General features: G+C 33.0%; 1 protein-coding gene across 1 annotated transcript in view; it reads right to left on the bottom strand.

Annotated features, from left to right (window-relative positions):
• The window catches only part of LOC145685965 (C-Maf-inducing protein-like), a 504,177-nt gene that overhangs the window by 82,168 nt on the left and 408,601 nt on the right, over window positions 1-13,408 (bottom strand). Inside the window, exon 5 of the mRNA XM_081758762.1 lies at window positions 11,650-11,739. Within this exon, the coding sequence (XP_081614888.1) occupies window positions 11,650-11,739 (90 nt within the window). The remainder of the gene's footprint in view (window positions 1-11,649; window positions 11,740-13,408) is intronic.

Here is a 13,408-nt window from a genome sequence, read left to right as displayed (position 1 = left end):
AAACAACAGAAAACTATCACATTACTTTGTATTGTTTGCCTACAAAAGCAAGAGAAAATGTGAACAATGGTGTTTCGCAGGTCAAAACATAGTTCTTCAGGTGTTAAATCTCCTCTCATTGGACAGGAACGTGAAACACGCGAGTAAAATAAAATTACAAAGGAGCTTGTACTCTTTTCAGGTTAGTTACATTTCTTTATTTCTGTGATTCTACATTGTATTTTTTTTTTATTTTTTCGTAATTTTCTTAATTGTTTTTTATATTATTAAAAGGTTTAATATTTTTCTGTTATTTTAGAACAAATATGACTACTTTCAAATTTTATTCAGTATACATTTAGCTTCTTAAAACGATGCTCAACAGAAAAAAAAAATATATAGTTTCAAAAGATAACCGGGAAAATTTCCCACCCTTTTGTCCATAAGTCTCACATTTCAAAACTTCTAAATTATTTTCGCCCTTACTCGGTTCTTTTGAATAAAGAAGTATATTTTTATAATAATTTTCGTGACTAATCTTTCATATCCTCGTAAGAGGCATTTCAACTAGTTTTACCCCCTTCAATTCTCGGACTCATGCACGAAATGCGCAATTCATCTTTAGAATTTTCATTGGCTATCTAGATTTGTTTCTATAATCTCATAGGTTTCGTGTAAAAATTTAAATTGCTCTTGGCAGCCGCTTAAACACAGAATTTTAACCCCCTCTTCTCGGTGAAGCTATCTGGGTTCGAGAATTTACATAAGCTTTTGGCGCACTTTGTGAGAAGTTGTATTGGGACGTTGACCTACATTGTAGGTGTTCAAAGTATTTTAAACAAAAATGCGATTTTGAATATGTCTTCGATGAAGATAGATTAGGACTGTAAATACGTCAACAGCTACATACACTAGAATTTTATTATTTTAGTTCAGCAATAGGTCAAAATTTGACTAAATTTTGTATCGTTGCCTCACGTCTTACTCAGCGCTATGTTGAACTGGATGATATAAGTTGTTTTCGATCTATTGAGCTATTTTGAAAGTAACAGAAAATCTACACAGAAGTTATCGTTTTATCATTGAAGGCTAAGTGTAGGAAGAATAACTGATAGTCCTTTGGAAAATATGTTTGGCTTTGGAAAATATGTTTGGCTGTCTCAAGGATAATTTTGGACTAGTATGAAGTCTCGAGAAATTTCTACAATTAGGATTCCATTCTCCTGGAAATGTGATGGGTCATTTCAGTTTGTTTGTGGTGTCCCCTTTTCTCCTGTATTGAACGTTACAGGGAGAAGGAAGTGATCTGTTCGACAGTAAGTGAACTGAAATACATGAATTATAACCCGTAAGTATTCTATGTTCAACTCAGCAGAACAGGTAATGTTGCTATAGTGTTTCATTCATAAGTGAATTGGAGTGTACCACAAGAAATTTGATTTTTTAAAAGTGTTTCTAATGGCAGTAAATTTAGTAAACCTCATGAAGTCTTAAATTAGCTCTAGGCTATTCTTTCAAAGAGGAGCTCCATCACTTTAAATTTTACAATATGGTAAAATTTATAAGGTCTTACTTCCATCTCGTTTTCTCTTGTCGTTTGTCTCACCACGTGTGATTATGCAAAACCTAGATACGGACATTTTCTCATAACCTTTCAATATTGTACAATTACTTTGAAGAATATTAGTTATCATTGTTTTTAAAATATATCTCCGATATATATGTCATCAAATCTTCGTTTTTGGAATTCGACAATGATCTTAAGTTTAAAAGCTTCCGTTTATTATTATAGACTTAATTTTTAGTGTTACAGTTTCCTCCATAACTTCCATGGCTGTTTTATTTAATAAATTCCTATTGTGATAGTTTCTAAAGACGCTGAATGATTGACTTTCCCATATGTTTCATTTCATTAAGTGTATTTAAACATATCTTGCTGTCCCTATAAAATATAAAATATTTAACTTTTGATGCGTCTTATAGTGTCATATATGTGTGTACTACATAGCATCTTTGCGTATCCCAGATTATTACTGTCTGATTTTATATTTGTGAATACTATTTCTTCTACCTGGGTTTATTAAACTTCCAAACTATTCTATGCGTAAGTATCGGAAGTCTAATAGAACGGCTATATCCGTCTGTCTGTTAACAGGTATCACATCAAAAGCGGCAAGAGATATCGAGAAGGATTTTCTGGAATCGATTTAACGTCCTACGAATAGGTCCATCTCCTCTCTCAATCTTCTATATAAATAGGAAGTCATAGAGGTGGATCACTTACGGGCCCTAAATCAAAAAACATATTAGCTAGCGACAAGCGGTTTTAGAGAATTGATTCAATGTCTCTAGAAAATATACCATCTCCATTCTTGTCTCTCTATTGAAAACCGGAAATGGTAGAAATTTACTACTATTTCCGTTTTCAATATTGATTTTCATAGAGCATAAACGACACGATATATCGAAAAGCAATTCTCGGTCGTTTTCTTCTTACACATATAGTAACTATTTTGCAGTTCGCTATACATCACAACAGGATAAATCCTCCTCGATCTCTTTGCAAACGTTTGTCAGTTGATGCGACAAATAAGCTAGTTTACTCTACACTATACAGTTCGAAACTACTTTTATAAGATGAACACTTCCCTCACTTCAAAGCAACAAAGATTTTCTAAAACGTCGTTAGCTTCAATATACCTCAACAGGTAGTTATTCGCGGAGATGTTTACGTAGAATCAATGAAATCTTTAAGATCTATGAAGAGAGAGAAAACAGACTTGGCACTTTTCTGCTGTCAATCTGCATCCCATCGGTTTCTTTATCTCCGGGGACAACCAAAAATTCGTGCACGTGACCTAGCGGGGGGTAGAGAATGAAACCTACCTGGTTAGTCTCCTATCTGCTGTTCTACGTTGTTGCAAAAATGTAGGGCCATATATTAAACAGCTTTTAAATGGAAGAAAATTAATTTTTAATTAGCGCCCTCTAATGTTATCCTAGCAAGAAAAAGTAAAAGTGAACATGCAATATTGATACTAACAAACATTTGGACGAATTTTGAAATGTATAAAATAAATAGTTTTCATAATATTCTGGAAAGAAATATGCCATGTTATTATATAAGGAAATCCCAACGCATTCCGAGTGTTGAACACAGCCTTAAGAGCTTTCTGCTTGTTTGAGATTCAGTAAGTACGCCAGAAATTTTTACTTGGGGGGTGTTCAAAATAAAAGGGGGTGTGTGCTCTCAGAATAGTAATATAATTTTTAAACAAACTTAAACAGATTTTGTTACGCAACTATTGCAATACTACTACTACTACTACTACTACTACTACTACTACTACTACTAATAATAATAATAATAATAATAATAATAATAATAATAATAATAATAATATCAGCTCTTCGCAGTGGTAGGTTCAATAAAGTAAGTTTACACATTTGAGCATTTATTACTGAAACTTCTCAAAACGAACATGGGTGGAACACGATTATTTGTCCGTAAATGAGAGGTGTCCCTAAAAGGAAGGGTTCTCTCTCATAACACCATACCACACATATTTATGGAATGGAAGAATAAGAAAGTTTGTCCTCTTATGAAGATGTCCACTATTCAAAGATGCCCGTTAAGAGAAGTTTCACTGTATTAGGAATTAACCTCTACTATTTTACCCCGTAATTACACGTGAATTGATTACATACGAATTATTGTAATTATTTTGCAAAATTATTTCAATTTATTCACCCCCAGCAAGTTTTAGTGAATGATATTTTTCCAAAATATTAATTGGGAAAAAATTCCCTCGTCCCATGCTGAAATCACATTCGTTTAGTAATTTATACAGTACATAGTTCTAATTTCATTATTTTAATATTCTAACCCTGCTGTTAACGTTAATTGTTGTAATATTATTTGATCTCTTAATCTCCGTTCCTGCCCCTTCCTGGCTACGATATTGGCTCTGAACATCTTTCATAAGAAAATTATTCATTGATTTAGTTGTTTTCCAGAAATCCAGTTTTTCGATTTACAAACCTTTTGTATCTTTCTATTTTGTCTTCTTTAATATACCCTAATTTTAATAATCCCTGGGCTCATAGTGGTCTGGTCTCTTGTAAATAGTTGAAAGGTGACCAAAAAATGGCCAAAAGCACACGAAAAAGTGACGAAAATCTCATCATGCCCCTTTCTTCCTTTGTCAATTTCTCTATCACCTCTCTCTTTGTTTGTTGTTTTGTTTCTTCTTTACTTCTTCTTTTTGAGCTTCCTCCTTTCTTAGGTTTTCAAAGTAAGCTTTGTAGTTATGGTAAGCAAACTTAGCAGATGTAAAAGCTTCTGAGTAAGTAGAACCAGTTCTGGCCTATTTCCGAATGTCTTCATCCCAAACATTATATTCAATTTAACATTGAGAGCATTCATCACCTACTCTTAAGAAGAACATACAAGAAGCGTAACACAAGACGAAAATGATGAGCCACACAAACACACACATACACAACGTAGAGCGGAACGTTAACTATTACGAGAAAAAACTAAAAGATTATTGTGATAGAAGAAAGAATAGACACAGAAGGGTTCTCAACCCCACCTTGAGAACTTAAGCATCCACTAACTTCCACTGTGCTTTAGAAAGAATAAAAGCTGAAGTGAGAATGAAGCTGACTCTTTCACATACTGAAGTTTTCAGAAGAGTAATGAGTAACAAGTTTGTTTTTCCATTTGTTTTTATATTTTGCTTAGAAAATTGCCAACGCAAAACATAAATCACACGAAAAAGTCACTTTACCTCTCAAAAAAAGTAACTTTTAGTGACAAATTTTAAAAAAAGTAAATTTTAGTGACCAACTTGAAAAAAAGTAAATTTTAGTTAAAAAAAAGTGACTCGGTTTGAGCAATATACTTTATAAAAATTAAGCTAGCGCCAAATGCGTTCCTGCATAACAATAGACTCAGTCTAATATATAATTCTTACTTCGGTCGATCTCTTCATTTCTAAAAATGTTTTGACTACACCCTTCTAACGTCCGTCCGTTGATACACCACTTGCAGAGCAGGCTCGAAACCAGCCACAGAGCTTTGGGGAGCCATGAATATGTTAGGAGGGGCCAAGTCATTAAAAATTCTCTTACAAATATCTAAATTGTGCATTTTGTATTGAGGTATGAAGGGGACATGAAAAATTAAGGGGGGCCAGGCCCTCCCTAGCCCCCCTCTGGTTGCGAGCCTGTTGCAGAATAGCATTTACAACTGAATCTGGTATAGGCTTACTACTATATTGTCACATTTTTCCTTATTCGGAAGGAGGTAGGTAAATGACCGCTCAAGACGCTACCAATTTCAGTCATCTGCATCTATCAGTCTCTTTTCTCGGAAACGACCGCGGAGCCCAGGAGGGTATGAGCGGGTTTGTTTTATCAATTGTTTCGATCGAAACACCGCCCGAAACAATGAGGTCATGTGGTTCTCGAAACCATACATGAGAACGAGGTCGCTTCGTATTTTGAAATGAAATAAAATAAATAAGAATATTGCTTTCTCTCCTAAACGCTAAACCTTTTTTAACTTGATGTAATAAATAACCTATATGATACTGATTGATACAATTGGATTTGGGGGAGTATTTCTTTTCCATCCAGGGGTGTGTGTAAAGAAATTTGGAGGGGTGTTAGGGGGGTGTTGGGGGGTGTAGATTACTCCCTGTACGATTTATTTATATTTATTTAAAATTATTTTGTTTCGTGTGTATTTTGATATGTAAATGAGATGGACAGTAAATGAACACACTAAATTAATCATTTTCAAATGATATTTTGGGTCATAATTCTTTAGTTTAGGTATCCCGTTATTTTTATGGTACAGCAAGCTGATGTTTGAGAAACTGTGATATAAGAATATTTTGTTTACCGTATTTTACTTCATTTAAAATGTTTATGCAACGGTTCGAAGACCCTTTTGGCAACTAGTTATAACGAGATTAAAACAACATTCATTAAAAGAAGTGTCTCGTGAAGTACGACTTTTTGTTAGAAAAGAAAAGTAAGTGAAGTTTCATAAAGTTCAATTAAAATGTGAATTTCGTATAAAATCGACCTTATTGTTCCTAAGAAGACTCCTTAACTCGCTGTGAGCAAAACAATCCATTGTTTTATTATCGTTGATAGGATTGCGAAGACTATATAGCTATGACTGTTTTCCACATTTTTTTTAAATTCAAGTCAATGAAGGATTTTATATTTCAACGGAAATATTAAAATTCTTTAGTTAGATTCTTAAACAATAAAGAAAACGTTTAAAATTTGATTATTATTTCGCTATTTTAATTTTTGTGAATTGTTAATGTTTCAGGTTTCCAACTAGGTGAGTCATTTGAAAGTAAAAAAAATACTCTGTGTGTGCCTATATAAAGTAAATTTGATATCTATTTTGTGTCTTTTTTTTTTTATGTTTAAGAGAGCTTCACAGCTCTGAGGACCTAGAGGTCGATTCCCAGCTGGAATTTTCTTCTCTTTTTGTTTAGAATTTTATTCGGGCTTTAGAATTGTTTTTATCTACGCCTTGTGTACTTAAAAGTTTATATCTCCAATAGTGATTACATATTCTTGGTAATTTATAATTATTATTTTCATTTTATTTCAACATTTGTCCATTTTTAAATTTTTTTTTTGAAAAAGAAATCCAAGATTTTCGCTGTATTTTTTCTTCAGTTTGGTAGGTTCGTTCAAGCATAATCACTAAATTGTAAAAAAATTTTTTTTCTTCCTAGTCAGATACATCCCTAATTATCTTTAATAGTGGGGAGAAGTTTTTTTTTTTTTTAACTCAAGTTACAAAAATTCACTAAACTTGGTGGAAATTTGTGGAATTAGAGGGAGAAGTTAACATTTACTAATTTTTATTTTCTGGTAATTCTCAAATTCAGAAGATTGGTCAATATAATCCTGCCGCAATTTGAGAGGGGTGCACCAAGGCATTCCTATCCTAGCAAAGAGAATGGACCATTGTACTCATTTATAAGACCACATGTTGCAATAAAGCCCCATCTTAAAAGGATACAATAATGTTAAATCCTTCGAAATTTGAATTTTTAGCAACTTTTAGCCATCCAAGGGAACGAAATGAACCACTCCGATTGTCAGAGGTACATATCCCAGTCCTACACATCGCTTAAGTTTTATTATTGACAATTTCGAAAATTTGATGGATGGCCCTATGTAACCTTACTGCATATAATTATAATCAATGTACAATCACTCGCAACATCAATCCCTCACAACACAAGTTCTTTGTTTGCTTGTTTGTTTGAATAGGTTATTCAAAGTACAACATAATAGGACTTCAGAAGACACTTTCAGATAATTGTAACAGTCTCTCAAAGTTCCATATGTAAGTATATGTTTTCCAGTAAACAGCACCCCTCCTCGCAGGTCTAGTAGATAACGCATGTTAATTTCTGTTTTAAAGATGTATTTTTGGGTTTAGCAAATATGTTGTAAATTAACGGTTAATATCTTGTAATTGAATATATCAGATTTAAATGATAAATATCCTATTTTTAGTATAGAGCACCGGTGGTCAACATTTTCTATCTTTTGTACCTTTTCTTTAAGATTTTCTCAAAGATTGTTCCTTATTTAGATTTTTTTATATAGGTTTGTCAAATTTACCTCTAAAAAAGTTTTTAAATAAATGTTTTTGAAACCTTTGGCACTTACTTATATTTTTCACAACTTTTCCTGCATTTGTTCTTTAATATTCTTTTAATTTTCATTTCAAAATCTGCTTTAAAAGCTGTACCATCTACCAAAGCAAATGTCTCTAAAGTTAACTCTTTTCTTCTCCTAATAACTTTCTATGTCAGGGACTCTTCTCGACTACTTCTTCTAACTCGGAGATATTCTAAGACTGATGAAAGGTAACTCCACTATCTCCATTCCATTTACATTTTCTTGTTAGTTCTTTTATCTCGTCTACATGGCCGTAACTTGTGAGGGCAGAGGGGCAACTGCCCCCTGGGAAGCTACCAGTCCTTCGAAGGGGGCTCATTTTAAGATAAAATTTTCTTACTCCATATACGATACGAACATGAAATTGTAAATGAAGCGTTAAACAGGTTTACTACATTACATAAACAAAACAGCACACAAAAGGCAAAATAAAACAAAAATAAGTGTTGACCAATTTCAGTAAAAAATGTCTACTATTAGCGGCCCTAGAAATAATATTCATTCGTATGGCTTTGAGATTTTTCAATATTATTCCCTTTATTAATTTGTAATGTATGGAATGGGCCCAGGGTCGTAAGTAACGGCCCCGCAGACCTTGCCGTGCGGGAGGCCCACAGGCTCCGTGGGCTTATAAAGAGTAAGATAAAGATGGAAGGAGTGGGCCCGAATACGAGTATTAACGCTTGCCCCCCCCCCCGAAAAATATTTAAGTTACGGCGCTGCTCGTCCATAATGTAACTCTTGCTTGTTAATTTATATAGTAGTTTTTTATGAATCTTCGACCTTTCCATTCCCTCCCATCCTTCTTTAGCACTCCCATCAAGAAATTCCAGTTCGCTCGATCAAAAGCATTTTCAAGATCAATAAATATTACATAAAATAATGTTGCTTCATTTTCTTAGTTTCGGGCAAATAATGGACACTTAGAAATAACATAAGTAAAATGCTAATAGTCACCGCAAGAAACAAACCACGTCACTAGGAAGTACTTTCGAAGAACTTCATCTTCGGCCTAGGCACACCTCAAAAAGTAAAAAAAGCAAAAATCTCCTTGTCGCTAGAAATAGACATATGTTAATAGTAATTCACTTGTCACTGTTCACTGTTGTTTACTTTTTTTTCTTTTTTCATTACCTTCCAGACAGCGGAAATGAGTAGTAAAAACACTGCTCCAAATGGCATTTATGTCCGCTGGCGCAAATCCGGGGGATGAGGGGGACATGTTAACTCCAATCTTGAAATTGGGGATACTGTCAGCCCAATAATCCGATTTAAAATGTGTTTTTTGGGAGGAGAAATGTGATGATTTGTGTCCAATTGCCACAAAGGAAAATGAGATGAAATTGATGCCCCCCCATAATAAGCCTCAAATCTGCCCGGTCCCAATGTTGAAGATAACTCTGCTTCCCTGAACTTCTACAGCATTGTTTTTCAACTTCATAAATATTTTGAATATCGCTAAAAAAAAAAAAGGGGGGGGATGTCTTTCTCGTCCCCTCTTGTTGAAGATAGATTTGCACCGCTGTTTGTTTCACCTTTATCTGAATTGAGTGCCGGTTTTTCCTTATGAATGTAATAAGCTTCTTTAATTTTCCGTTCTGTTGCTATTTTTGCTTTTTCAATCAAACATGAATTAGCAATGTTGTGGTTATTTTCATTGAGATGTGATGCCAATCTAGATAACTGTTGTAAGCTACGAAATTTGGATTGTACGAATGTGCTCAGCGATTCTGGTACAAATATTCCTTTTTGTTTGCCATATATATATATATATATATATATATATATATATATATATATATATATATATATATATATATATATATATATATATATATATATATATATATATGATCACATTGACATTTAACTCGACAGACGCCACTACTTTGCTGAGGATCAGTAAAAAATGATTTAAAATTTGTAATATATTTTTCTATAGATTTAGGAGGAACTTGATGTTATATTTATGCAATACTTTCTTAATTTTTGCCAAAATACGTGGAACAAGGGGACGCTAATCCATTTGTCCTCTTCGGCATCTGTTGTTGACCGATGGTGGGTGTCCGTCGACCTCCCGTTGTACCTGTTTGTACCACTTCAATGATAAAGATTTTTGAAAACCATTTTGTTGTCCAATTTTAATTACATTCATAAGGAGAAACCGGCACTCAATTCAAATAAAAGGGACATAAATGGCATTTGGAGCAGTGTTTTTACTACTCATTTCCGCCGTCTGGAAGGTAATGAAAAAAGAAAAACAATAAACAACAGTGAACAGTGACAAGTGAATTACTATTAACATATGTCTATTTCTAGTGACAAGAAGATTTCTTCTTCGCATATTTTTAAAATTCTTTTTAAGAATTTTTACTTATTCATAATTTCTTTCGTATGGTTTAAATCCTTTTCGAAGTGTGCTTAGGCTGAAAATGAAGACGATGATCTTCGAAAGTACTTTCTAGTGATGTGGTTTGTTTCTTGCGGTGACTATTAGCATCTTACTTACGTTATTTCTAATTATTATTACCGCTCGTAATACAGTGATAACGGACATTTAGTTTTACTTTCAGTCTAATTGTAAGTTATTGTCTTTGATTCTGTTATTAGGTCATTACTACAAAATTCAATTATTGTTGATCATATGCCTTCAGAGCTATTTATGAAGTAGCAGTAGAAAGATAAACATTTTGGAGAAGCTGAGTTTTATAAGAACGGACATTCATAATTATGAGGATTCGGAGTTGACCTAATTTTTTTTTTCTCAGCACTTTTCGTTGTTTGTCTACAGATTTGTTTGTAATTTCTTGCAAAAAAAAAAAAAAAAAAAAAAAAAGTTGAAAGATTTATTTTTACAGCGATACTGCTTAGTTTTCTGAATGGTAAACCATAAAAACACAATAAACATTGAAAATATACAGTCCCTCCCTCTCTGTTACTCGGATAAATGGCGAATGAGAAAGCTCCATGGTAAGCAATCAGCTATACAGTTCCATACGCCAAACGTTTCAAAAATATTTATTTAAAAACTTTTTTATGACTTAAAACAAAGGGACTGTGGCAACTGTAGAAAAGAAAGAACAGGTAGCTAAGTTCTACATACCCAAGTAAAATTATTAACAAATTTCTGAAATGTGAAAAAAAGAAAGAAATAATAGGAATTTTCAGAAGAAGACCTTAGGAAGGAGAAAAACATGTTTTGTTTCTCGTTACGGTTACTAGAGATACGAAAAAAAAAAAAAAAAACTTTATTAAATGCTTCGTATAGAGCATTGCAATGTAAGAACAGAAATTTGGACATTACATAGGAGCGAGGGTAAGAGACTTGGAAGAATTCAAAATGTGGTTCTGGTAGAGTAGACAGCGGCGCAAATCTGTCAGGTGGGCAGATTTGGGGCTTATTCTGGGGGGACCTCAATTTCATCTCATTTTTCTTTGTGCTAATCGGAAGCAAATCATCACATTTCTTCCAAAAAAACACATTTCAAATCTGATTAATGGGGGGACAGTTCCCCCAGTTCCAACATTGCAGTGGACCTGTCCCCCCTCATCCCCCCGGATTTGCGCCAGTGAGAAAGAAGCAAATTAGAAAGATGGAACGAAAAATCAATTTAAGAAATGACAACAAAGGGTAACAAGAAAAGAACAATGCTGCACGAAGATGAGAAAAATCGTTTAATTCTAGATGTAATAGAGAGTACGATAAAAAAGGTTGAAAAGGTACGGAAAGAGAAAGAATATTGCAGTTCATGTACAAAATTAAAAAAGTATAATTCCTTTGTCAAAATAGAGAAATTAATGAATTATCGTCGTACATAAAAGTTTCTAATTTTGCAGTAAGTAAACTACCAGAATGGTAGAATAGTCATAATATTTATGATATAATCAATGCTATTGATGACGATCTTATCAAAATATAATAATAATGCATTTTCTTACCTGACCAAGTAAACTAGAGGCTATTTCTATAGGAACTTGAGCCACACATTCGTCCTGGAGAGGTGTGCTAGTTGCAAACTCTACTAGACTCTGCAATGAAATAAAAATAGGTATATTTTAAAAATACATGTATATACATAGATTTTACTTCAGTCATTGATTTTAATGGATAAATAAACATTGTAAAATAATAATATACATACTAACAAATTAATAATATAATTTAATTACATGTTTAAAGTGCTAAAAAACAGCGTTAGCTAAGCACAACACTATAGTAATCCCTATATAAAAGATGCCCAGACTGAGTGACAAATCAATGATTAGGCTAAATTCTTCAGCTATAAATTTGAAATTTAGACAATTTGTGACGTAAGGTACCACTAAGAAAGGATTTTTGGAAATTCGACATAGAATATGGGAGTTTCTATTATTATAATAAGATTATTATATGGGAATTACAGGGTCCCATATCTCGGAACTCCTTAAGGTTACAGACGTGAACTTTAGTATTTAGACTTTTCATTTATAATAATTAAACATGTTTTTTCAGTGTTTCTTGATGCTTGACCTAGAATCAGTATTGCCAAAACGTTGACACAAAAACTCACTGAACGAGAAATAAAATGACCAATTTGGGGTGAAAATTCGCTAAATATTTGGAGCCATAATACAAGTGACTATAAAGTACTTACATTATACGATTTTTTTAAAATGTTGTTTATTCTAGCTATGGAACTACATATAACTTACTTTTGCTTACCGAATTTGAAAGAGCTGTAGTTGCAACGGCCTATTCTGTTTTAACACATGAAGAAATTTTTATATTTTGATTTTGGAAAGAGAAAACGTATTATAATCTGCAATACATAAACGTCCATATAGGGAATTTCCAGTACAAATGTAATGTATAAGATGGAAGGAAGCCGCCCTATCCTTCTCAGCCGTGGCGCCAATCCGGGCTTGATTTTTGTTGCAAATATAACTCATTTGGTAATAAATTATGATCATAGATAAATTGCATTTTGCGATCCAATTTTTCGTTTGCATCACATTTATATGGTTTTGTATAATAAACAGCGATGCGATACTGCTTTTTCTTTCTTTTTTTTTTTAAAAAAAAAAGAACGCTTAAAATCTGTGGCATATTTAGAGAAGAATATTTAGGAATATATACTGGCTCTGATTTTTACGCTTCGAAAGCTCAAACTGTGACACGTCTGGGTGATAATTCCTACTCATAAGTACATATTCAAGAGCAATATAATGGAAATATCTAGGTTTATTATATGTAATTAAGAATATATATATATATATATATATATATATATATATATATATATATATATATATATATATATATATATATATATATATATATACGCTCAGAGGGAGAGAGAATAACTGACAATGCACCGCTTTGATCATTACAATTTGTTGTAACATGCGTGGTAATTCAACTGTGTCAATTCATTAGTTCTCCAGTGATTGCTAATTAACTTTCCACACCACTGCCTTTGCTGTCTGTGCATTGATTTTCTTGCCTCCTTTCATTGGAAGCATCGGGAACTCTCTCGTTCAACTTGAAACTCGTACTTGATTCTATTTTATCATTTATTATTGACGATCTTGTATTTGTCATAAGGCTTGTACCTCTCTCTCTTTGTCTTTCATAAAACTATATAACATTATGGGAGTCCATACAAGTGCATGAAAATCACCCTTCCCCATATATAGGCGATAACAAAAACGTAGAAGT

Source organism: Thermobia domestica, chromosome 1 (assembly GCF_964235325.1).
Source record: "Thermobia domestica chromosome 1, izTheDome1.hap1.1, whole genome shotgun sequence".
Classification (NCBI taxonomy): Eukaryota; Metazoa; Arthropoda; class Insecta; order Zygentoma; family Lepismatidae; genus Thermobia; species Thermobia domestica.
Note: the sequence above shows the minus strand (reverse complement) of the source record. Positions and strands in the feature narration are given on the sequence as shown.